Source organism: Ictalurus punctatus, chromosome 10 (assembly GCF_001660625.3).
Source record: "Ictalurus punctatus breed USDA103 chromosome 10, Coco_2.0, whole genome shotgun sequence".
Taxonomy (NCBI): Eukaryota; Metazoa; Chordata; class Actinopteri; order Siluriformes; family Ictaluridae; genus Ictalurus; species Ictalurus punctatus.
The window spans coordinates 3374709-3401651 of NC_030425.2; the positions used below are offsets into that span (position 1 = coordinate 3374709).

The 26943-nt window shown below is 41.3% G+C and overlaps 1 protein-coding gene across 2 annotated transcripts in view; it reads left to right on the forward strand.

The window, feature by feature from the left end:
• Positions 1-24326: 24326 nt before the first annotated feature.
• Positions 24327-26943, forward strand: part of LOC108270919 (complement factor H) — a 58002-nt gene continuing 55385 nt past the window's right edge. For both annotated transcript variants that reach the window (XM_053683165.1, XM_053683166.1), the window contains exons 1-3: positions 24327-24478; positions 25600-25773; positions 25864-26037. In XM_053683165.1, the coding sequence (XP_053539140.1) occupies positions 24397-24478; positions 25600-25773; positions 25864-26037 (430 nt within the window). In that variant the 5' untranslated portion in view covers positions 24327-24396. The remainder of the gene's footprint in view (positions 24479-25599; positions 25774-25863; positions 26038-26943) is intronic.

Consider the following 26943-nt stretch of genomic DNA (forward strand, 5'->3'; position numbering starts at 1 on the left):
AGGTGCTAACTTGCCATCGGGAGCAACTTGGCGTTCAGCATCTTGTACAAGGACGCTTTGGCATGTGGAGTCATGCGGGCCAGGAATCAAACCGCCAACTCTACGGTTAGTGGACAACCTGCTCTACCAACTGAGCCACAGCCACCCCATGGTGAGGAGGGAGTGAATTTAGCTTGTGAAACCACTTTTATCCAAAAGTTACTTGCTGTAATTTCCTTATGTTGCTCTCTGAGCAAATTTGATTTTGACATTTCCAAGATCTCCAGCTGATTATTTCCCTCATATGAAGAATGGAACTACCCTTTCAGCCACTGGCTAACTGCCAAAACCAGGAATGGTTGTCTTAGGAAAAAATTGCTTGTTAATATTCTCTGCCAGTCTTGTCATGAATTCATGCATCAGCAGATCCTCTTGCATTTTGTTTCTCTCGCAATGTTGCTGCAGATGTGGAAAGTGTAACTTTCTCCAATGAAGATCATAGTAAAAAAGGGTTAGCTTTGTGGGGGGTTACGAGTGAATTATTACTATTAATTAATAAATAGTATCAAATTCTCTCCATAGCTAGGTTGTCAACAGAAGAGCTAACTTCTTGTGCAAATTTTACATTAGCATAAGAACCATCTGAACATGGGCATCGTCATAATGAAGAGCATGCATGATTCTACTCAGTGTAGGAACTGCGTGATTCCTTACTGCCCAGGGGCAGGTTGGTTTTGTCTGTTTCTACAGTATGAACAACCACCTCATCTTTGTTACCAAGATCTATCCGGCACACCCTATGTTGCATTACATGATGTGCACTTAGCACTTTCCCAGTTCTGTATTTAACAGAGAAGCAGGCATTTCCTCTATTGTGGGCACTGAGTTCAAAGTTATTAAAGTTGAGAGCAATGAGGTGGCTCAAAGGCGTGCAAAGGGAAATATATGTTAAACTAATAGAAGGAACTTTGTGAGTGCCACAGTGAGACAAGCCACGCTTCTGAAACTAGTAGGATGGTTGGTAAAAGCTGACCATGCTATTTAAAACCTGACCCTTCTTTACTTTTAGTTGTAGGGAAATTAGCTATTTTAGATTGAGTTACCTAATTATCCACCATTATATGTAGGAGAGACTAGCAGGTCAGCTCACAAGGGGAAATTTTGTAAAATCTAAATTTAATATTTAGGAACATCTATTCATCCAGTGATAAGTTGAAACTGCTTAATTTATTAATTATGTATTAGATATTACCTACATGGCCACTGGCAATAATATCTTAAATATAGTGAAAACACTATATTAAAAGCATAGTAACAAGATCAGCAGTTCAAGACAGTAAACTGTAAACCAGACACAAGAAATGTCTTTAAAACAGATGAGACTTTAATAAACTATTCTACTACACAGAAACTAATCGAACACATAAACACACACACATGAACAAGGGTGAAAATGGTTTTAAACAGAGTATATGAAATTCCAAGTTTCTAGCACTGTATGCTATTTCACAGACCATGGCCTGAACGAACCATGAAATTATAAATTTAACCTTCGCTTCATTTAGAAGAGATTTAAATTTTGTATTAAATGTACCAGTTCAGTGAGAATCTGGAGCTACTGTGCTTGCATTTGAGTTGTCTATTTGGGTGAGGTATCTTGGCGATCTGGATTCATCAGCAGTCTGGTTGCTTTTTAGACTGGAGTTGGGAAGCTTTGCAGGAACCGGTCGTTACTTGGCATGTGTGATCTCCTTGTGAATTCGAAGGGCAAGAACTTCTGAAGCTCTTGGTTGGCAAGAAGTCGTGATTTTGCTGTTAGTTGATGAGGACTCCTAGTTTGCTTTCTATCAAGGGGTTTTAACCTTTCCTAACTGGGCTGACACCATATTGTTTTGCTCCAATGAGCATGAAGTTAGGGTGGGGTGTGGCTACATACTCTGCGCATAACTTTACCCAATCCATTATCTTTGTGGTCAGATAATTTCACACCTTTTATGGAGTGTGGATAAAACTTTCAGTCCCAACTGATAATACATTTACATAAAACATTATTCCCGAACATCTTTCAGGAAAATTAGTCAATGAACACACACATACCAAAGAAGACATATATTGGCTGTTGTTAAATACACTTCTAATAGTCAATCACAATAATCATAATATACAATATCCATCCATCTTCAACTGCTTACTCCTTTTCAGGGTCACAGGGGAACATAGAGCCTATCCCAGGGAGCATCAGGCACGGTACACCCTGGACAGGGTGCCAGTCCATCACAGGGCACACAATCACACACCCATTCATACACTACAGACACTTTAGACATGCCACTCAGCCTACCATGCATGTCTTTGGACTGGGGGAGGAAACCGGAGTACCCGGAAGAAACCCCCGCAGCACAGGGAGAACACACAAACTCCGCGCACCCAGAGCCGCGGGAATCGAACCCCAACCCAGACAGTGTGACGCAAACGTGCTAACCACTAAGCCACCATACACCCTGTAATATACAATATATATAATCATAATAATAAACCATCATTCTAAATGCTAAATAATCAAACAAATAGTGGCAACCTTGTGGCTATAAGCATGACAAGTTCAGAATAAAACATAGAAGAAAATAAGTGACTGCAATTGTTAATATACAGCCCCATTTCCAAAACAGCTGGGACGCTGTGTAAAATGTAAATAAATATAAATAAAAATAGAATACAATGATTTGCAAATCTCATAAACCCATATGTTATTCACAATAGAACAGAGAAAACATGTCAAATGTTTAAACTGAGTAAATGTATTATTTTAAGCAATGATAATGTAATTTTGAATTTGATAGCATAAAATAAGGTAATTTTGAATTTGATAGCATAAAATAAGGTAATTTTGAATTTGATATGTCTGAAAAAAGTTGGGTCAGTGCAAGAAAAGTAAGAGTTATTAAAAATAAACAACTGGAGGAACATTTTGCAACTAATTAGGTTAATTGGCAACGGGTCAGTAACATGACTGGGTATAAAAAGAGTATCTTAGAGAGGCAGAGTCTCTCAGAAGTAACGATGAGATGGAATCTGTATGGAAGCATATGCTGCTCTAAAACATTTAAACCTTTCAACATCAGTGGTGCCTTTCCAGATGTGCAAGCTGCCCATTCCATAGGCACTAATGCACTCCCACACCATCAGAGATGCAGGCTTTTGAACTGAGCGCTGATAAAAAGCCGGATGTCCCTCTCCTCTTTAGTCCTCTTTAGTTTATAGGACACGGTGTCCATGGTTTCCAAAAAGAATATCAAATTTCGATTCGTCTGACCACACGACAGTTTTCCACTTTGCCTCAGTCAATTTTAAATTACCTTTGGCCCAAAGAAGATGGCAGCATTTCATGTTCACATATGGTTTCTTCTTTGCATGATGGAGCTTTAACTATAATTTATGGATGGTACGGCGGACTGTGTTCACATTTAATGAGTTCTGAAGGTGTTTCGGAGCCCATGCAGTGATTTCCATTACAGAATCATGCCTGTTTTTAATGCAGTGCTGCCTGAGGGCCCGGAGATGCCATGCCAACACTCCCAGTTGGCTTGAATGAGGGAGAATTTCTCTGCTGGCTATTGGCAAAAGTTCTTCGTCAATTTTCATCTGGGAGATTGTCTCTTTGATGGTACTGCTGATTGCAGCAGGATATCTATCAGTAAATGAGGAGAGCTTCTCCACACCTCATTCCATGGAGTGATCATGTCAATGACCTCAGGAACAGATAATTTCAGTTCATTAATATGATTTGTTGAATTCATATGTTTTTTCATTATTTTATTAAAACCATTATTGTTCAGTAGTAGCATTTACAAATAAACTATTTTAACCAGTACACTGGCTTTCTGTTCCGCCAGCAGAATGGAAATCGACTTATCTGACATTTTCGATCAGTATAAACAAATTCATTATTTTATCACCGCCTGTCTTTTATAAGATTGGTTTTCTGTGTGTGCAGTGTCATGATGGGCACTCACACTAGGATAAGCATGCGTATTTTTGTCGGCCGCCATTGTGAATATGGGTGGGAACAGGATATGACATCATCCGTCAAAACCTCTCTTTTTAAGATGTTTTTATAATCTTTCAAATTGTCATGGTTTCCCTTTTAGGCAGCACGCTGGAGAGCATAAGGGCGCGCGTGCACGAGCAAGATGCGCAAGCACCCACTCTTCCATTGTTGACAACCGTGACATTGCTTACCATGGACACGTGCATTTGTTATGTTTCTGTTCTGTCTCCTCCCTGTTTTGTCATTGGCTGATGTTCGAGCGTGTGTCTAGATTGGTGTCATTCGTCTGCACTTAACGTTGACTATGTTTGCTTATATACTGCGCGCCTCCAGGTACATGGCGCAGAGTATTAGATAAGATACCTTAGATTAGTTAAGTTATGTTCCTTGTTAGATATAGTTACATAGTTAGTTTCACGTTAGAATAGTTCATTTAGTCCACGCTGGTTCACAGTCATAGTTCATGTTTCTTGTTTTGTGTCTTGTCCCTGTTTTCTGTGAACCCGACCTTGATTCCTGCTTTGCCCTGTTTATGCCTGTTTGCCGATCGCCTCACCCCTTGCCTGTCTTACTACGTTTGGATTATGATTTGGATTTATCTGCCTTTGTCTCCTTTAATAAAACTGTTAACTGCATTTGCGTCTGTCCTAATCTCCCTTACATCTCGCGACGTCATACAAAGCTGTGTTGTAAAGTACAGGATAGCTCGATACCGCTAAAATTAGTGCTTCAATTTTTAAACATTTCTATATATTTTTATTAAAAAGGTGACATAGCGGTCATCTGTTGGCCACACGGCTTCACGTGATACAATTACACAGGTCAGAGTTCACCACATTTATGGAGTCAATGGGGAATTATTGGGCATCTATAGAGCAAGATTTCATTACGCATGACCATGCGTTTCCGGTCTGCCCATGACTCTGGCAAGGAATTGGAGTTTTTTGGAGGAAGGCTGAGGAGCATTCCAGCATGGAGTGGACACAGTCCTTCAAAATTAAGTAAATTATGTTGCTTTCTATTTTAAATATTTGCTAATAGTGTGGAAATATCTTTTTTGCAGTTAGAATGTGAATTAATTTTTACATGTAGAATGGCACTATTTTTTTCTTTATATATTTGGCAGTAATTTTTTTTTCACATGTAGCATGGCACTGCATTTTTCTGTACTAATAAACAACAGCAAATACACCAGCATGGGGTCTTTGATAGTTAATAGAAATATAGAATTATTATTATTATATAAATATAAAAGCCAATTTAGCATTTACTACAGGTGATTTGGGATACTTATTGTACTTTGTATTCATGATTATTTATTGTTGCAGAGAAGAAGAAAATGCTCAGAGAAGAAGAACATTATCCTCCTCACACTTCCTCTGAAGCCTTCTCTGCCAACACCCACATGGAGGTTTCCACTGCAAAACTGACAGCTCCATCTACCCCCCAGAGAAGTCAGAGAAGAGGGGTCACTCATGTCACTCATTTGAGCCATTAGCCAGTGCTCCTGCACCTACAACATAACCTAAACAGGGCAGGTGGTACAATATCAACAACGATGATGTGCCTACTGTACAATATCACTTTTCTCCTGCCCACAGTCCTGGGGTACAGCTTGATAGCCACCAGCAGCACACTTCTCTAGAGCTGTTCTAGTTATTTTTTGGTAAAGGCCCAGTCTCTGCAACAACACAAACCTGTATGCAGAGTAAAAGCAGAAGGGTACGTAGACACCATGGAGTCCTGTAACTAGCCTGAAGATATGCAAATTCCTGGGTCTTGTCATTTACTGTGGCCTAATAAAGCCATCAAGAGTTTGAGATTTGTGGAGAAAGGATAAGCTACATAATTTTCCATTCACAAACTTTTCCTGGTGTTCTACAGATTTGAGGCAGTATTCTGGATCCTGTACAAGAGCAACGTCAAAGATGATGAGCAGAGTGACCGGCTAAAAGGCACAACTGGCTACGATTGGCTCTTTTATGTGAAACTCTTATTGACATGCAGGGTATACTACCAGCCTCACCAGAACCTGGCTTTCAATGAAAGAATGGTAGCCACAAGGTCTAGAATTGTGGATTTTGGGAGTGATGACGCCATAAGTTCAGCATGTCTATGCCAGTGGGGGCTGCAGCTGTCAGTGACATGTCACAGGTGGCAGAGAAGAGGCCATGCTATCCAGTGATAATTGTAAACACCTCAACCTCTGCCAAGAGAGACAAAGCCTCAGCTGGCAGGAAACACTGTGTACTGCCTTCAAAGGAAGAAGTACAGTAAGACTATGTACAAATACAGTGAGGGGAAAAAAGTATTTGATCCCCTGCTGATTTTGTACGTTTGCCCACTGACAAAGAAATGACCATTCTATAATTTTAATGGTAGATTTATTTGAACAGTGAGAGACAGGCTTGGTGAACGACAGAGATGAGACTGCTCAGTGTTTACTTCATGATTAAACATTGTTTTCAGCATGACCTAAATACTGTGTGTGTGTGTGATTGAGTGCAGGTGTCCGTGATCAGAACCCTGGAGGATGGGAGCGTGATTTCTGTGTGGTTCAATTCAGGTTACTGTGATGGCCCTGTAGAATCTTTCAGGATTTCTTCTGCAACCAAGCCTTGGTGGAATTTGGGGTATGCTTGGGTTCATTGTTCTGTTGGAAGGTTCAAGGATGTCCAAGCTTCAGCTTCCTCACAGATGGCATGACGTTTTCTCCTAGGATTTCCTGATACTTCAATGAATCCATCTTGCCTTCCACACGCTTAAGGTTTCCAGTGCCAGAGGATGCAAAGCAGCCCCAGAGCATCACCGAGCCACCACCATGCTTGACTATGGACAGAGTGTTCTTTCTTCATTCTTCTTCCTCCAGACTTACCACTGATCCATCGTGCTGAAAAGTTACAGCTTTGTTTCATCGCTCCACAGAACAGAATCCCAAAACTTCTGTGGATTATTTATATGATTTTGAGCTGACTTTTCTTGTGCTTCTGGGTCAGTAGTGGTGTATGTCTTGGAGTTCTGGCATTGTAAACTGGCACTGTTGTCATGATTTCCCCTTGAGACAGCGCTGCAGTATTGCAGTATGCTCGGAAAACCAAAGCACATGCACATGCACAAGCCAGATGCGTACGCAGCGAACACATACTTTTCGGTTATGGTTATGTTCTGTCTCCATCCCTGTTTTGTCATTGGTTGTTTCCCGAGTGTGTGTCAATATTTTTTTCAGCTATCCTTGTTTACCCATGATTACGTTTGTCAATTAAACCCCTCATGTCTCTGTGCACTTCACGCAGTACTGAGTTTACCTCATTACCAAGCGGTTGTATCTCATTTCTTGTTTCCAGGTTCTCGTTTCATGTTTCATGTTATTGACCTTGTTTCACATTTTCGATTCTAGCCTCGCCCAGTTCATGCCTGTTTGTATATCACCTGACCTTTTGCCTGTTAATAGACCACGATTTGGATTACTGTTTTGGATTTGTCTGCATATCTCCTTTAATAAAAACTCATATCTGAATTTGCATCCGTCCTTAACTCCATTAAATACGAATGTGACAACTGTAAACCTTCTGCATTTATTATGCGCCATACTGTGCTCACTGAAACCTCAGTGTCTGTTGCCAAATAATCAATCTAACAGGGCACATCTGGGCAACAAGAAACTTAACTCAACAAGATCACTTAAAAATGAGTGGGTTTAAACAAAAGTGGCCATATTCTAAGGTGTTTAACAGACAAGGTGTTTAACAATCTTCTCATATTCATCCTTTCATTTAAAAAACAAATGTGTTCAGTGCATGGCAAAAAAAAATTGGCTTTGTCATTCCAATACTTTTAGAGGGAACTGTACTGTATCTATACACTTACCATCCACTTTAACAGGAACTCCTGTAAACCTGCACATTTATGCAGTTGTCCAATCAGCCAATTGTGTGGCAACAGCACAATGTATAAATTCATGCAGATATCAAGAGCTTCAGTGGGCTTTTCACACATGAGAGTCTCTAGAGTTTACAGAGAATGGTGTAGAAAAACAAAAAAAATTGAGCTACAGTTCTATGGGTGAAAATGTCTTATTGATGAGAGAAGTCAGATTGGCCAGATTGGTTCGAGCTGTCAGGAAAGATATAGTAACTCATATAATCACTGTGGTGAGCAGCATCTCAGCATGCACAAAACCTCAAATCTTGAGGTGAATGGACTACAACAGCAGAAGACGACATCAGGTTCCACTCCTGCCAGCCAAGAACAAGAATCTGAGGCCATCATATGCACCTAAACTGGGCAGTTGAAGATCAGAAAAAAATCACCTGTTTTTTTCCAGTCTCAACACCTGATGATTTTGAAGGGTGTAAAACCTCTTTGATCCAAGATGGCGGCGTGGCAGTAGCATGCAGCGGTCTCTCCAGATACAGATTGGTGCTATTTTTGTCTTGTAGCCCGTCTTTTTAAAGCACATGGACATCAGAGAAACCAGTGTTCATGTTTACCATCGCCAGACGCTGCAGAAATACAGAAATCATGCAACAACCAACATGCATGATGATCCGGTGGAGAAGCTACACGATCTCGGCTTGCTGCGGAGACCAGGCCTCCAGTCCTCAGTGTCACGAGATGCCGGTGGCCAGGGGAAGGGACGTCAAAAGCGGTGTGCGAGGAAGCAGAAGTGTGGTCAGCATTCCCGTCCATCCTGCTCTCCAACGTCTGCTCCCTGGACAATAAACTGGATTACATCCGACTCCAGCAGTCAACGCAGCGTGAGTTTAGTGACTGCTGCGTCTTTGTTTTCACTGAGTCAAGGCTCAGTGACCGAGTTCCAGATGCTGCCATTCAGCTAGACGGGCTCGCGGTAAGGCTTGCGGTGGTGGCTTGTGTATTTACATCAATACGGAATGGTGCAAGAACTCGGTGCTAGTTTGTAGTTACTGCTCATCGCTGGTGGAGTTTGTGACTGTTAAGTGCAGACCATTTTATTTACCACGGGAATTCACCACTGTTCTGATAATCAGAGTATATATTCCCCCCAGCACTAATGGAAAGGAGGCGCTCTGTGAACTGTATGGGGCTATTAGAGAACTGCAGAACACACACCCGGATGACTCCCTTCCAGATGTGCTGAACAACTTCTATGCTCGGTTTGAGGCACAGAATGACGTGGCAGCGAGGAAGACTACCCCTCTGCCCAACGACCAGGTCCTGTGTCTAACCACAGCTGATGTAAGGAAAACTCTATGCAGAGTCAACCCACAGAAGGCTGCTGGACCAGACAACATTCCTGGCAGAGTGCTCAGAGGATGTGCAGAGCAGCTAGCAGATGTTTTCACTGACATCTTCAACATCTCCCTGAGCAGCGCCATCGTTCCAACATGGTTCAAGGCTACCACCATTGTCCCCATGCTGAAGAAGTCTCCTGTTTCCTGCCTCAATGACTACCGTCCCATTGCACTCACATCCATCATCATGAAGTGCATCTAGAGGCTCATCATAAGGCACATGAAGACCCTGCAGCCCCACTGGACCTCACTGGACCTGCTGCAGTTCGCGTATCGCACCAACAGCTCAACAGATGATGCCATCGCCACAACCCTACATCTGGCCCTCACCCACCTGGACAAGAAGGACACCTACATTCAAATGCTGTTCATAGACTTCAGTTCAGTATTCAACACAATCATTCCTCAGCACCTGATTGGAAAGCTGAACCTACTGGCCCTGAACACCATCTGCAACTGGATCGTGGACTTCTTGACTGGAGGACCTCAGTCAGTCCAGATCAGGAACAACATCTCCAGCACCACCACGCTGAGCACTGGCGCCCCCAGGGCTGTGTGCTCAGTCCACTGCTATTCACTCTGCTGACTCACGACTGTGCAACGATGCACGGCTCCAAGAACATCAAGTTCGCTGATCACACGACCGTGGTGGGTCTCATCAGCAAGAACAACGAGTCAGCATACAGAGAGTAGGTGCAGCAGCTAACGCACTGGTGCAGAGCCAACAACCTGTCTCGCAATGTGGACAAAACAAAAGAGATGGTTGTTGACTTCAGGAAAGCACGGAGTGACCACTCTCTGCTGAACAGTGATGGGTCCTCCATGGAGATCATCAAGAGCATCAAATTCCTTGGTGTTTACCTGACGGAGTACCTCACCTGGTCCCTCAACACCAGCTCCATGGCCAAGAAAGCCCAGTAGTGTCTCTACTTTCTACAAAGGCTGAAGAAAGCCCATCTCCCACCTCCCATCCCCCCGACATTCCACAGAGGAACTATTGAGAGCATCCTGAGCAGTTGCATCACTGTCTGGTTCGGAAATTGGATCTCATTGGATCGCAAGATCCCACAGCAGATAGTGAAGACAGCTGAGAAGATCATCGGGGTCACTCTCCCACCCATCAGAGACATTTACACCACACGCTGCAGCCGCAAAGCCACCAGCATTGTGGATGACCCCACAGACCCCTCACACACACTCTTCTCCCTCCTGCCATGTGGAAAAAGGTACTGAAGTATTCGGGCCCTCACAACTAGACTGTGTAACAGCTTCTTCCCCCAAGCCATTAGACTCCTCAATACTCAGAGACTGGACTGATACACACACACGCGTGCACACTCACACTCACACTGAACTGAACACTATCCCATTCCCATTGAAATATTTGCTCATTCCTGCATTGACACTGTTGCATTTTTTGCTGCTACTTAATTTATGGTCACTATATACACTTTACCTGACTGCTACCACAATAACTACTATGTCCATATTTGGTATAAGCTAATTTGTGGATTACTCAATCATAGCATGTTATGTTTACATTGATAACATTTTAAAATTATATTGTTATTCCTTGGCAGCTATCTTTTGCACTACCTGTTATATCAGACACTTCCACACTAAAACTGTGTACTGCTCGATGCTACACTGTCACTTACTGTGCCTATTGTCCTGTTTTAATAGTTATTCTACTGTCCTGTGTTTTGAGCACACGTCTGCACGTGCACTTTTTATAGAATGTTTGTAGATCTAATTTAGTTCTGTGTTATGTGGTTAGTGTGTTGTTTTATGTAGCACCATGGTCCTAGAGGATCGTTGTTTCATTTCTCTGTGTACTGTACCAACTGTATATGGTTGAAATGACAATAAAGTCACTTGAACTTGAAAACATTCTAACTGCTGAACTGATATGGCTATATTGTTATCTACAGGACTAATTATTATTAATTATTATTACTGAGTTGGTGCGGCAGCTTTGTTATGGCCGGGCCTGACATCCAGTGTGGCACAATGGTTTCGAGAGTGTGAATGGTGCAAGGCCACCAAAGAGACCCAACCTTTTCATAGTACCTTCATGGGCCATCTGTTGGCCTTTAAACCAAATGAAATATTGGCAATAGACTTCACTGTGTTAGAACCGACTTTTTCAGGGTTAGAGAATGAACAAGTTATGACAGACATCTTCATGAATCATGGCTTGGCTGTGCCTACACTGGACCAACAGGCAGAAACAGTGGCCCACATTTTGGTGGTGGAATAGTTTTATAAGTTCAGTGTCCCTGGTCGTATCCATGCAGACTAGGGCCGTAACTTTGAGTTCTCCCTTGTACAACAAGAAGCCTTGTGCACTGTATAACATTGAAAAGTCTCGCACTGACCATTATCCACTATATGGTAAGGGGTAGTGCGAGACTTCTAACCTTCTACGTGCCCTACCTATGTCCAGAATGATGGATTGGGCCTTATGCCTCTCATAGGTGCTTTTCTGCTACAATACTACCTCTCATCAGGCAACTTGCGAATCTCCATATTTTTTAATGTTCAGGCAGGAGCCATGACTTCCGGTGGACTTTCCTTTGGGTCGAGTATAGGAAGTGGGGATTGGTAGTGTGCACGATTGGGTGAGGGAACATCAGGCAAGGCTAGAGGTTGCTTTTGAGTGGGCATGGGAATGACTGGAGGCTGCTGCTGGTCACTCTAAGGCACAACATGATGTCCACATCCGTGATGCACCCCTAGGGGAGGGCCAGTTAGTTTATTTATGTGAGTATGGTGCTAGAGGTCATCATAAAATTCAAGACCTGTGGAGCACAGTGATGTATCAGGTTGTGTAGGCATCTAAGATGGGTGGGATAGTATAAACCATTGCACCAGTGGATGACTTGGGCAAGGATAGATGCATTCATCGCTCGGCCTTGAAGCACCAGATCCAGAAGGATTGTCTGGCTCCAGCCTCCACAGATCCCCCTGTTTTGGGGGAAGAGATGCCTTCAGTAGAAGTATCATCAGAGGATGTTGATCTGCTGATGTTGGCACCAGAGACTTCTCCGGTATGTTGGGGGCCAGTTCCTCAGGTTCCTGTTTCTCAGGGCCCTTTTCCGTCACAGAGTAGGCAGGCAGGTGTTGAAAAATGGGTCACAGTCTCTGGGGTCCTTGGGGTTCCTGATTTTGTATCATGCACACCATCGGTGCAGGATAGTTTGATGGAGGGCTGGTCATGTACGGATGGCAGCCCCTTGTGGAGAACTGGGAGGGCCACTGTGGACCACCATTCGAACCCGCACTGTGGCGAGTTAGCAGGTGGTTGAATGATAGCCGGTATACTGAGCTGCGGTTCCTGTTGTGAGTAACCGTAAAACTTTGTGTCTGGTGTTTGTTCAACCCAATTGTAAGTACACCTCTCCCCTTTATCACATTGGGGCTCGGTAAATGTAGTTTAACTCTCGGGTCTTTTTGTTAAGGTAAGCATGGGGAGTTGAACATCCAAATCTTCCCTAAGACAAATTCCTAGCCAAAGACGCTACATGTGACACTGCTGCTGTTTTTTCTAGCTGTTTTGCTTATGGTCAGTTGTTTCTGCTGTTTTGCTTACAGGCTTTGTCTTTGCTGTTTTGTTTTGTGGCTTGCTTGTGCTGTTTGTTTACAAGTTTTGTGTCTGTTGTGCTGCATATCAGCTTCATTTAGTTTGTTTGTGTAGTTTTGTTTGTTTCCCTTTCTTTGTGCTTTGTGCTGTGTCTTTTCCTTTTGTTATTTTTCATTGCTACAGTGTCAATTAATTCTTGTGGGTGAAAAGCATACAGTTGTGACCTCAGCCACATGAGCACCATGGCGTCCAGCCCTAATTGTGCAGGAGGGGTGAGGGCAAACCACAGTGGGCCATGTGTTTTCTCCTCGGAGGCGAACACATGCAGTCCCGCTTGGCCAAACCTCGCCATATGGACTCCACCACTTGTGGGTGGAGCCACCATTTCCTGGGCCTCAGCCTCTGCCTCAACAGGATGTCTGCCCCCATATTTCCAGAATGTACATTGCACTCACTGACAAACTTTCCTTCTGCCCAGAGAAGAATTAGTTGCGCCTGTCTGAACAGGGGGCGGGGACATAATCCTCCCTGGTGGTCAATATATGAGACCACTGCTGTGTTGTCTGTAAACACATGGTGACCTCTCAATTGAGGAAGAAGAAATTTCAGTGCTAGAAATATGGCCCACATTTCTAAACAATTTATATGCCGCTCCAGATGAGGGCCGCTCCAGAGGCCATGAGCTGGACAACTGTCTAAGACCGCGCTCCAGCCCGTGAGGGAGATGTCTGTCTTTACCAACTTGCACTAAGGAGACACCCCTAGAGTGTGACCCCAGGCTAGAAACCGGGGACACTCACACTCTCAGAGCACGTAGGCATCACCGCGTGACACTGACTACTTTAAGAAGTTCCGTCCTTGGACGAAACCCCCAACTTTGTCAGCCACCACTGAACGGTGGTGAACGGCAATAGGCCCATAAGCTACAATATTCTCCCAAGATCCAGCTTTATCTTGCTCAGTGTTGATAGGATTGACCCTATGCATGTTGGTGATAGAAACGCCCTCATCGTAGTAGAATCCTTATAACCCCTAGAAAAGGTGTCCACTGCACTGGGGAAAGCATACTTTTCTGAGGTTCAACCTGAGCCCCAAGCTCTTCATGTGGGCAAGAACAACATCTTGATGTTGACCAACCAGTTCCCTGAATCATGCTAGAATTAACCAGTCATCCATGTAGTTTAGTACACAGATGCCTTGGAGTCACAATGGAGCCATGCACTTTGTGAAGAATGATATTAAGAAGTTGGAAGTACAGTAAACCGCTTTTCAAGTAGTATAAATATATATAAAATAAGAAATATAGTGTAAATATGAAAATAAATTATAAACTAGAAATACAGGAAAAATATAACTTACTCATGATTCAGATGGTGAAGATTCTCGTCTCGCAAGGAAAGCCTTAATTTTTAGAGAACCATGAAGAGAGCCAGTTATAAGGGTGGGTCAAACTGCCCCCCCTCGAGATAACGATAAGACCAAGGTCCCTCCTGGTTGTTTAGTCGTCTTGTCTACGTCATCTTATTTCCCTAGGTAAATGAGAATTCTGGTTTCTGACCCCCTAAGGTAACTGAGAAGTCTGGTTTCTGACGCCCTAGGTAACTGAAAAATTCTGGTTTCTGATCCTCTGAGTAACTAGAAACTCTGGGTTTTTATTTTCTGGGTTATTGGAAATGCCTGGGTTCTGATTTTATGTGTAAATTAAAACCCCTGGTTTCAATTCTATGTGTAAGTGAAATCGCCCTTTTCTGGAACATAAGAGTAAGGTAAATGAGCTCTTTTTTTAACCCTATTGGTAGTGAGATCATAGTCTTTTTGAAACATATGGGTTATTTAGTGTGTAAATACAGTATAAATACTGGAGCTTAAGCTCAGGGTATTGGGATCACTTTTGAGAATTCTCATCGGTGTGGATCTCGTGTGGTGGAATGGAACAATAAAGCTGGACCCTTGCTTCTTCTCACTCACGGCTGGTGTATTTTTTCTATCTCCAACTGGGCTCAGAGGTAGATGTGAGTATTGGCTTCTAAGTTGAGTTTTAAATGTTTTTGGGTAATAGGCTAAATTTGAGCCAACATGTGAGAGGATAAAGCTAGCGATATTTCTATGTGGAAATATGCACCTTTTAGATCTATCATCACAAATCAGTCCTCAAACTGAATCTCTGGAATGATAAGTTTGGGCATCAGCATCTTGAACCTGTATGTCCAAAGAGTACAGTTCAGATGAGGCAGATCTAAATTTGGCCACATACTTCTATTTTTTGTGGACCAGGAAATAACGGCTGTAAAAACCTCCCTCCCTCATGGAACAGGGTACATGTTCTATGGTCCCTTTGTCCAAGAGGGATCTTACTTCCTGCGCTAACGTCGGGCTCTGGTCTGTGCTGACAACTGATTCGTCCCTCCATGGCCCCTCAGGACCGGTATGGCAGCCACAGTTGCGGGCAGCTACTAGGCCCAATCGAAAGAGCGGTCCTGAGGGGCTGTGGAGGGATGAATCAGTCTGGCTGTCAGCCTGGCTGTCTGCGGGGGTTGGCGGGCTTCCATATTCACCTTCTGTGTCTCCCTCACACTAGTGCTGGCCCGGGTTCCACCTGTGGATGCCCGGGTGAACTCGACACAACAGGGAAGGAACTGGCTGAATGCCGCCATATGTCGAGTTCACTCAGCAGGTCTGCTTGGTAGGCCTACAACACTGTCATTGTCTGCAGTGACCCACAAGCAAGACTACTACAGCATAGGCCTTGCCCACAAATGCCACGGTGGCCTTACATGATGGCTTGGATGGCAAAGCTGGCCCCCCTAATTACCTGCCGTCGATGGAGAGAGATAGCTCGCAAGCGCCTCCTCCACCTTCAGCATAGCTAAACAGCCATGCTGTTCATTCCCCACAATGGCCAAATAATCCAACATCGTGGGGTTATAAATTTGGCTTAGGGAGAAAAAGGCTCATCCAGCCTTAGTAATCACATCAATCACTTTATATGCTGCTCTCAGTTTTTAGCACATCCTTCTGGCTCCTCAGAGACAGAAAGGAATTATTACTATTATTTGTCTGTGTGTGTGTGTTCTCTTGAGGCTGCCATCGCATGCTACATCCCTAGATACTTCACCCAGAAAGTGTGCACTATTCCCATGTGGAAACAGGAGCAAGCCATAACACACTTCCTGAATTCTCTCACTCATATTTTTCTCTCTCGCTCATTACTTTTTTTTTCTTCTCTTTTTTTAAAGGGATAGAAAAGTTCTGAGATTTTGAGAAAAGATAGGAAATGAAGCGTCTTTTTTTTTCTTTAAACAAACAACCATCATGCGGTCTTTCGCTGAAGATAATAAGGCTGATGGCGCAGTTCACAGGTGCTATACTTATATCACACGACGTGCTTAATTGCCATGTCACCTGATCATGGCAGGCCTATAAATAGGCATGATTTTTCACAAGCTTCAGATGCCAGATGCGCGTGAGAGGCGCTCCCATGGTGTTATGCTAAAAGCAATGTCGGAGTTCCCTTCTCAGGGAATGTCACGTATCAAGAAACTCTGGACTCCACTTCCCATCAGCCACTGCACTGCACTAGTTGTCACATGACCACCTGCACCTGATTCATGTTTTGGTTAATGAGCACTCATGGGTATAAATAGTCCTTGTCTGCACCATTAGGTTGTCTTTCGTTGTCTTAGACTCCCGTTGTTCATGTCTCGATGTTTGTGTCTTGCCACAGTGTGTTTAGTCAAGTTTTCATAGTGTCTTTGTTTCATAGTACGTTTGGTTTAATAAATGTCTTTATCTACATCTACATCTACATCTACATCTGCTTCTGGCTCAACCATCCAAACCGTGACAGGGAACAAGTGGAGCTCATTGCAGAGCCAAATGGGTTGAGTTTGACGTCTAGCTTCCCCTCCGCTGGACATCTAGCTCCACCCATTTGGCTCTGCAGCACATGAAGCACCACTTGGAAAGATGACAGACAGTCACAAACAACTCAGCATAATGGCAGTATGTTAAGCTGAACTTTAAAGATAAACTGAACTTTGAGATATGTGTTAAAAAACAAACAAACAAGCATCTAAATATACATAATTTGTGGTTCAGCAAAGCATTTTAAGTTTTAATGTTATGTTAGCATGTTAACACTGTCTATTATAACTGATTCATACTATTGGCATTAAATGAGCTAGATAGAATTTATCCCATCTCCTACAAAAACATTGTGCTTGAATAGCCCTAGCAACTGGCAACTTTTAGCAAGTGTAGGCAGTGTGTTTATTATGATAAATATATATATATATATATATATATATATATATATATATATATATATATATATATATATATATATATATATATATATATATGATAGATGTTGTAAATGCTGTGTGTTTGTGTTTAACCTGTACAGAAACATCAGTCTTAAAAAAGGACATGATCCCCTTCTCTCTATTGAGAGATGCACAGTGTGCTGCAGGAAATACCACTGTGCCCACTGTAAATTGGTGTGTAACCATTTGCATGAAGTACAAAATCATGTAAAAAATCATGTTTGAATTCTAGTTCAGGAAGGTGTGTGTGCATTATTATAAGTTTCTTATGCAGTTCAGTTATTTTGTGTGTGTGTGTGTGTGTGTGTGTGTGTGTGTGTGTGTGTGTGTGTGTGTGTGTGTGTGTGTGTGTGTGAACATGTAGCGTAAATGAAGACATAATTAAGTATGTCTAAAACATGTGAAAAACAAACCTCCAAAGGGGTTCACAAACTCAATTTAATTCAATCACTATATGTAGTTTGCCAATATGTAGATTGCTCAACAAATGTTTAATATTCCCTAGCACCACACTTAGAGGTTAATTATCTGATGAATGTTTATTTTATTCTTGTGTATTGCTCGTTTCCCCTTCTCTCTTTTGCCCTATGGTATAAGACAATCTACAAATTGACAAATTACATATATAATAATTGAATTATTTTATATTGCCATCTTTTTTCAGTCTGACATGCCTGTAATCAGGAGGTGGTGGTGCCATCAATTACTACAGGCATTTCCTCTGGCAAGGTATGAGATGATAACTCTACTTTGGAGATATCCAATATGTGCATTCCCTGTATGCAGGTCATTTGTAATACATTTGAAAATGCACACTGGAATATTTTTTTATACTGTTTTGTCACTTTTTTTTGTCACAAAATCAAGTACAACCGTCAGTCACCAAACAAATGATCCAACTAATGATCCAAGCTAAACGTTATGGAGGTCACCCCATCTGTGCCAGACATCATGGAGGTCACCCCAACACAGAGAATCCATGTATGTACAGGGAATGTTTATGTATGGTTGGTTTATGTAACTACCTTTCCTGTTTCATAAAAGTGTTTGAGCAACACTTGACTAATTACATTTATTATTGAAATGTCTTATATTTTTGCACAAAAGACTTGGTGGTGATGAAACAGATTCTGCTTGCCTGTGAGTGGGTGGAGGAGAACAGGGAAAGTTCGCTTAGCACAGATCATGAGGATGAACAAGTGTGGGAATTTCACATTTCATTAGCTGAACGCTGTGGGAAGCGCCCTCGTGCGTGACCGTTATCTAAAGCTTGTGTAACATCATGCCTATTTATAGGCCTGCCTTAATCAGGTGACATGCCAGAAGGATGAGTTAAAAACTGAGAGCAGCATATAAAGAGCTGCTTGAAGTGATTACTAAGGCTAGATAATGACAGATTATTTGGCCATCGTGGGGAATGAGTGGCATGGCTATTTAGCCAGTGTTGTAGGAGATTTGGATCTCAGGAATATGTAGCTTCAGCTCTGCTGCTATTTCCAGCTTAATGTAAAATACAAGTTGATGTATTATGTTATGTGATGTTATGTGATGTTATGTGGAAATGATTAAAACTGTGTTATGATTAAAACTATGAAAAGAACCTCAACCTTTCAGCCCGGGGAAACACAATCGCGTCAGGAGAAAAAGAGGTCCAAGAAGAAGAAGGGAACAAGCCAGTCCCCAGGTACCCAGCAACGTACCCAGCAACAGGGAGCAAAACGGACTGGAAAGTCTTCTGGTTCGGGGGCCATTAGGAAAGCTGTTCCTGACATTATACACCTCTAGCGAGACCTGAGAGATTTACAGCTCAACACGTCGGATGTAAAGAGAACTGAAAAGCTGATATTGAAAAATGATCGTTTAGTGAAAGAATGTGATAGTATACTGAGTGTCTTGAATCAAATGAGAGCTGAAGCTGAAATGTTAAAAGCGCGTGCTAAATACAGGAGAACTGAAGGCATTAGGAAATTAAATCAGAGATATGGGAAAATAGCACAAGATTGTACTTAAGAACCAAGACCCTCTGCTTGTAATAGACAAATAGGTGAATTGGAAAAATTGATAGAACGCTTAAGTCTGAGGAAAACCCAGTAAAAACATACATCCAGTTTTTACATCCTGTTTTTACAGCTAGCGCTTTAAAAGACACAGCTTTAAGGGTAGCGTTCAAAACCACAATCTCCCAACCTATGTCTCTCTGTTAAAAACTCAAATAAGGGCATGCTTTCTGTTTTCTACATGCAGCTTCAGAGCTAGCGCTCGTATCCACATCCGGAGACCTTTGAGAAAGCGTTGCGGTCTTGAGCAAATACTTAGACCCTAGCGCCCGAAACCACAAGCAAAAGATGTAAATAAACTGAGGAAAGGCAAGTGTAGATGGCCAGTCCTCAGGTGAAGGCTTACTCGTTTCTTCCTTCTTGTGAAGGAAGAAAAACTATCTGACCCTGCATGGTCTACGGGTATTTTTTATGTCTCTTCTTAAAAGAAAACCATTATCAGACTCTGCATAGTCGTTGGTTGTTCTTTATTTTATTTTCTTTATATTCAGAGTTAAGATAATTGTAATCCTTTTGTTCTATAATAAACCGAAGTCCATATAAAGGACGATTTGTATATCTTACTCCAAGAGTAAAATCCTTTGTTACCAACTCCTTCAGCGTAAGGAAAAGGACTTCAATGGTTCTCTAGCCCAGCGGCATGAAGACTCCACCCCCTGAGAAGGTAAGAGGAAGTGATTCTACAGGCTCTATCAGTTGTATGACAGAGTAGAGTGTAGAGGATTAAAATTTAGGATATTAATTCTCATGAAATTCAATACTAGGCTGAAGATGGAGGAGGCTTTCCATCTCTCCATCAATGGCAGGTAATTGGGGGGGGTGGCTTTGCAATCCAAGCCATGTAAGGCCAACGTGGCATTGGTGGGCAAGACCTATGCAGTAGTGGGTCTTGCTTGTGGTCACTGCAGACAATGGCAGTGTTGCAGGCCTACCAAGCAGACCTGCTGAGTGAGCTTGACATACGGCAGAATTCAGCCAGTTCCTTCCCTGTTGTGTTGAGTTCTCAGCGCTAGTGCGAGGGAAGCACAGAAGGCGAGTACGGAAGCCCACCAACCCCTTCAGACAGCCAGGGGAACTGGGCGGCCACAGTCGCGGCCTGCTACTAGGCCTGATCTGAGAATGGGAAGTTTTACAGCCGTTATTTCCTGGTCTTCAAAAAATAGAGGATTATGCAGCCAAGTTTAGATCTGCGTCATCTGAACAGTACTCTACGGACATATAGGTTCAAGATGCTGAGGCCCGAACTTATTGTTCCACAGATTCAGTTTGAGGACTGGTTTGTGACAATAGACATATCGCCTAGTCACAGCAAGTTCCTGAGGTTTGCATACAAATATTGGGTTCTTCCCTTCGGTCTAGCTTTATCTCCTCGCACCTTCACAAAGAGCACAGATGTCATTCTGGCTCCATTATGACTCCAGGGCATCCGTGTACTAAACTACCTGGACGACTGATTAATTCTAGCACGATCCAGGGTACTGGAAGTTTAACATCGAGATGGTGTTCTTGCCCACATGAAGAGCTTGGGGCTCAGGTTGAACCTAAAAAAAGTATGCTTTCTCCAACGCAGTGGACAACTTTTCTAGGGGTTATAAGGATTCTAATATGATGAGGGCGTTTTTATCCCCAACATGCGTAGAGTCAATCCTATCAACATTGAGCAAGATAAAGCTGGATCTTGGCATCCCCTCCAGTCTCTACAAGAGACTGTTGGAGCTTATGGCAGCAGCAGCCAACGTCATACCATTGGGCCTATTGCACAGGAGCATGGCCTGCCTGCAGTCCTGACCTGTCTCTGATTGAGAATGTTTGGAGTATTATGAAGTGTGAAATAAGGCAATGAATGCCCTGTAAAGTTGCACAGCTGAAGAAATGCATAATGGATGAATGGGGGTAAATTCTGCTTTCTAAACTTAACCAACTGGTGTCTTCAGTGTCCAAACACTTAATAAATGTTATTAAAAGAAAAGGTGATGTTATACAATGGTAAATAATCGACTGTCCCAACTTTTTAGAGTGTGTTGCAGTCATTAGATTTGAAATAAGTGTATATTTTCAAAAAATATTTTAAATTCACAAAGTAAAACATCAAATAATGTGTTAACAATGTGTTTTCAATATAGTAGTGTTTTCAATAGTTGTGTATGAATCCCTCAATTTAGCAGAAATGCTAAAGTTTAATCAAATGATTAACATAAATGTTCACCTTCTAATTAAAGAAGAAACATTAGAAATCCCTGGGGATGTCTCGGTATCGCAAGATGGTAATGACAGACACCTCGCTCACGGGCTGGGGCGTGGTCTTAGATGGCTGTCCAGCTCACGGTCTCTGGAGCGAATTGGTTAGAAATGTGGGCCATATTTCGCCAATAAGGCAGTGGTGGTCTCATATATCGACCACCAGGGAGGATTATATTCACGCCCCCTATTCAGGCAGGCACAACTAATTCTTCTCTGAGCAGAGGGAAAGTTTTGGTCAGTGAGAGCAACGTACATTCTGGGTACATCCTGGCTGAGGCCCAGGGATTGATGGCTCCATCCACAGGTGGTGGAGTCCATATGGCGGAGGTTTGGGCAAGCGGAAGTGGATGTGTTCACCTCAGACACACTGCACAACACACTGCCTCCTGTAGTTCACCCTCACTCCTCCCGCAAGGGCAGCCTTGCGAAAAAAAAATGTCCATAAGCAAACCATCAGCGGTGTCATGTAGCAAGTACCATCTTCAGCTAAGGATTTGTCTTAGAGAAGATTTGGATGTTCAACTCCCCACGTTTACCTTAACAAAAAGACTCATGAGTTAAACTACATCTACAGCTCCACAATGTGAAAAAGGGGAGAGGCATACTTAGAACTGGGTTGAACAAACACCAGATGCAAAGTTGTATGGTTACTCACAACAGGTTCTGTGGCTCTACATACCAGCCATCATTCAACCACCTGTTAATGTTGCTGTTACTGAAAGCGACCTCCCCCAGCAACTCGCCACAACACACATGCCACCAGCTCCACCCTAAAACTGTACATAAGCATATTATCCTTGAGATGTTCACATCATTACACCATGAGCAAAACCTCAACGTACCTGAATGGAAAGAGGAATGGAAACAGAAATGCCAGGGAGCGAGGAACCCAGAATCACCTGGACATGTATACACCTGTCAAAATAAGGGTCGTGATAAAATAGGGTAGCTCCCACCTCATTGGTCTGCCAAAGCCATACCCCAAACAGGGCTAATAGGATGGTTAATCACTTATCCTACCACATTATGGATCTGACTGTATCTATAAATCCCACATTGTTTTCGGAGCACCACCTGGAAATCCAGCAGTTCAGCAACTATAATCTGCTGTAAACTACATCAGCATGTCGCATTTGGATCAGGCCAGAGCATATTACTACATCGCCTTTGCTAATTTACACGCCTCTACAATGTTACTCTTAGTAAACTCTGACTGACAAAGGCACTTACTGACATTAGCTCATATGTGAAACACTACCCTTGAAAACCTATGCTTGCCTAAGGCCATAATACTACCTGCTATGTTTGGTGCTCTGGCTCCTGTAATGCACCTAACTAAAGCTGCTGGTGCCCCTAAAAGCCTAGCGCAATTTCAGTTAAACTGCTTGTGATAATGTTCTTAAAATTGCTTTAAAAAATAAAGTATAATTGAATTGAATTGAACAGCAGAAACTGAACATCAGAAAATGAGTGACAAGTGCAGAAGTAAACCATCAGGATGGATCAGGCAGATCAGTAGGGCAACAGGAGCAACAGCAGTAGACTAATATGCAGGGCCCAGTTTTTATAGAAGGAAGCAATGCTGAATTATGTGAACTTTGTACTCAGTATGTTAAAAGTCTAACGATTTTTTCCCCCCTGTAATTTACAAAAAATGGCACAATAAATTTACACAATGAATTGAATTGTCAAATGGAAGAGTGTCTGTCTCTTATGCATTAAGCTATAGCTGGAGAACATTTATGCCATTACCATAAGGAAAATTTTTGTAAATATTGTTTTTGTAGAGATTAATGTTGGTGTTGTCAATGCTGATTAATGAATGAATCACTGATGTACTGGTAAAAGAGAGAATAAAATGTAGCCATAGATTTTATTCATCCAACATAGCAAAGAGTATTCCTCTTCAAAATCAGCACAAATTTTCCAACTGTCTGTAACCTACCTCTGCTTATCCCTTGCTAAATAAACAACTCTTTTCGGAAATCACATGGGGCCACATACTGGAATTTCCTGATCCTCTGGATGGGTCAATCAAAAGGATATTGACCTTTTATGTACATAGTTATTGTGGCAGCTGTCCACAAAAAGCAAAAATAAATAAGTGCTCATATTTAAAAATAATTTTAAAATTACAATGTGAGCTTCAAAAATATCTTGGCAAAGTATATAATAAGAATTTATATATTTTGTCAGAAAAATAATTCATTTAAATGTTAGGTGTTCTGGTACACAGCAGTGAAACTATCCCTCTTTGTTGCAGCTCTCCAGAAAAAAAGTACATTGAATAATAAATGAATATGTACATATGTATAATATTTTCTATTTTTTTTTATGTATTTACAATAAGAAACTATTTTTCTTAGCTACAATATTTCTGTAGTATACTATCTTTCACAGAATGTGGATTGATAATTTTTGGCTGCAAATTGAAAGACCAACCCTTGTTGTCTTCATATATTGGCTTTCTTATTACATTTAGATAACAGCAGCTAATTTACAATATTTGTCTAATAAGGGCATCTTTGGACTTATTAAACATTTTGTGACCGAAAACATTTTTTTTTATTTCACCTTTATTTTGCAACTTGCCCTTTATTCTCAACATATCTGCCTTGCACACAAGGACATGAAATGTTCAATATCACTTCTTAAACAGACATATTTTATAATCATACACTTAAGCTGAGAATAACAAATACTTATTAAAATCAAATGATTCCACTTTTTTTTTTCTTTTCTGTTTATTTATTACCCTTTTTTATGGAACACTACTCCAAATGTGTAGAAAGAGCAGTGTCAGCTCTGATAAATGATTAACAGATGACTATTACTGATCCATTGTCAAAAAGGAGAACATAGTAATCCCTATGCTGCAAATCTGTTAAGGATGGGGTATAATATGCAAGTGGCTGTCAAAATCTTCTTTTTTGCTTTTTGGCTATCTTCTTTTATACTCGCTGAAAATCAAGGTAAGGTGCCTATAAATTCTAAAAATATACTATGTATTTACTTTTGACATAACAGTTATTGACATTAAACTTCATTTTAAAGAAAATATCTGAAGACAAAATAAGACCCTAAAATGGTGTCAGAGTGCTGCAGTGAAACTGAGCAGAAATATGGAAAGCCATAGTAATGTTATATAGCAAAATAGCTAAATTTGCTCTGAACAATTATTACAAATTACAGGTTTATATAAAAAGGTGCATTCAATACATTTCTGTTTCTATAACTGATATTTACAAGGACTTCATGATTTTTACACAGCCCAAATTTCATGGCAGATAGTCCACATAGTCTATTCTTAATGATATATCAATTAAATTTAACAAGGAGCAAAACATATGATCATTAATAAGGTGAAGCTTTCTGTAGCAAGACTGGATTTACCTTGTTTATTAGCTGCTTAATCTTTCTAGGTCAAAATCTTCCTCAAGCAACAAATGATTTGCAAATCTCACAATATTGTGCAACAAAAATTGTGAATTTGCTTCTTGCACAAATCAAATGCCTGCCACCTGAAATACCACATGGATTTACAAACGCTGATAAGGAGTACAAAGAAAACAATATACTACAATATTGTTGTGAACAAGGGTACAATCCCACACCTGGAAATCCTAGGTGCACAAAATACGGCTGGAGTATAAAACCAGAATGTGAAGGTGGTACCCCAGTGTTTGATTTCTTGATGGTGTTAAATGAATATATGCAAATACTTTATACAGTGTACCCTAAAAAAAAAATTTATGGCTGTTTTGGAGATCTCTAAACTGCTCTCTGTTTGATCTCATTTTGGCACCAACAGTAATTACTTGTCTACTTGGGTCACCCACAACTGGTGTTGTCAGCACAAAGCCAATAGGGAAATATATATTTCTGGCTGGAGAATATGTGGAGATTATATGCTCAAAAAAATACTGGATTTTTGGAACAAAGCAAGTGTCACGAAATATTAAATGCCAAGAGGGTGGGAAATAGGAATTCAGGCCAGTGTGTGAGGGTAAAAATACAAAGAAATGAAGACTGCTAAAATATTGTTGGCACCATAGTTATAGGATACAGTAATGAAAACAAATATTTTTTGCAGATACTACCTGTGAATATCCCAGAGGTGAACATCTGTTAAATAATCCGCCCAACTTCAAGCGGATTTATAAATTAGGGGAGAACACATGGTATAGATGTGAATATGGTTATCAACGTACAGCTGCAAGTATTACATGTACAGAGAACAGCTGGGAGCCAGAACCACAATGTATTGGTATGTATACATTTACAAAAAAAGTTTATTAACTTGTTTATAATAGGTGGGTAAGTATAAAATATATTTATTTTTTTGCCTGTATTTCAGAAATTACTTGTCAAAAACCAGAGATTGCACATGGAGAAGTGCTGGGGATACAAAAGAATACTTATAATAAAAATGTAAAAATAGCGCTCAAGTGTAATCAAGGATATGAACCTGGAATATTTTTTGTCACCTGTAAACAAAATGGGGAATGGGACAACATGCGGCAATGCACATGTAAGTATGGATTTATTATTATACAACAGTTAGTTTCTGTACACTCCTTTGATGGTTGAGCAGCATTCAAAGAGTGCTTATATTTACTACAAATTCATTGGGACGTTTCACTATTTCTAGCACTATGCTTGTCTGTGTTCACAACATAAAATTCCACTTCCTAGTTTGGAACAGTTACTACAGTAATTTTAGTGACATCATCAGCAGACATGTCAAACCATATTTTTCATGAATATAACTTTTGACTTAAAATATGAAAGCTTGTCAGACAAAGATGAAAAGGACGAAGGATGCCAATTTTATCAGAAGCACCTTAAGCGGGAATGTGCAAATCAATGTGAACTAGTTAGCCAACTAGCCGATGTGCTACAAAGTGAGTGTGGCTTCTTTGGGATCTATTTCCGCTAGTGGAGCAAAAAACAAACAGAACATTTGGCCATATTCTGTCCGAAATGTCACTTAATCTATATTAATTTAATAGGGTGGCTGTGGCTCAGGTGGTAGAGCGGGTTGTCCACTAATTGTGGGATTGGCGGTTGCATTCCCGGCCCACATGACTGCACATACATAAGTGTCCTTGGACACTGAACCCCAAGTTGCTCCCGATGGCAAGCTAACAGCTTGCATGGCAGCTCTGCTACCATTGCTGTGTGAATGGGTGAATGAGACACAGTGTAAAGTGCTTTGGATAAAAGCACTATATAAGTAAAGACCATTTACCATTAATTTTTTGTTTTTAGAACTGGTGTACAACCCCAATTACAAAAAAGTTGGGATGCTGTGTAAAATGTAAATAAATGTAAATAAAATCAGAATGCAATGATTTGCAAAACTCATAAATCCATATGTTATTCACAATAGAACACAGGAAACATATCAAATGTTTAAGCTGAGGAAATGTACCAT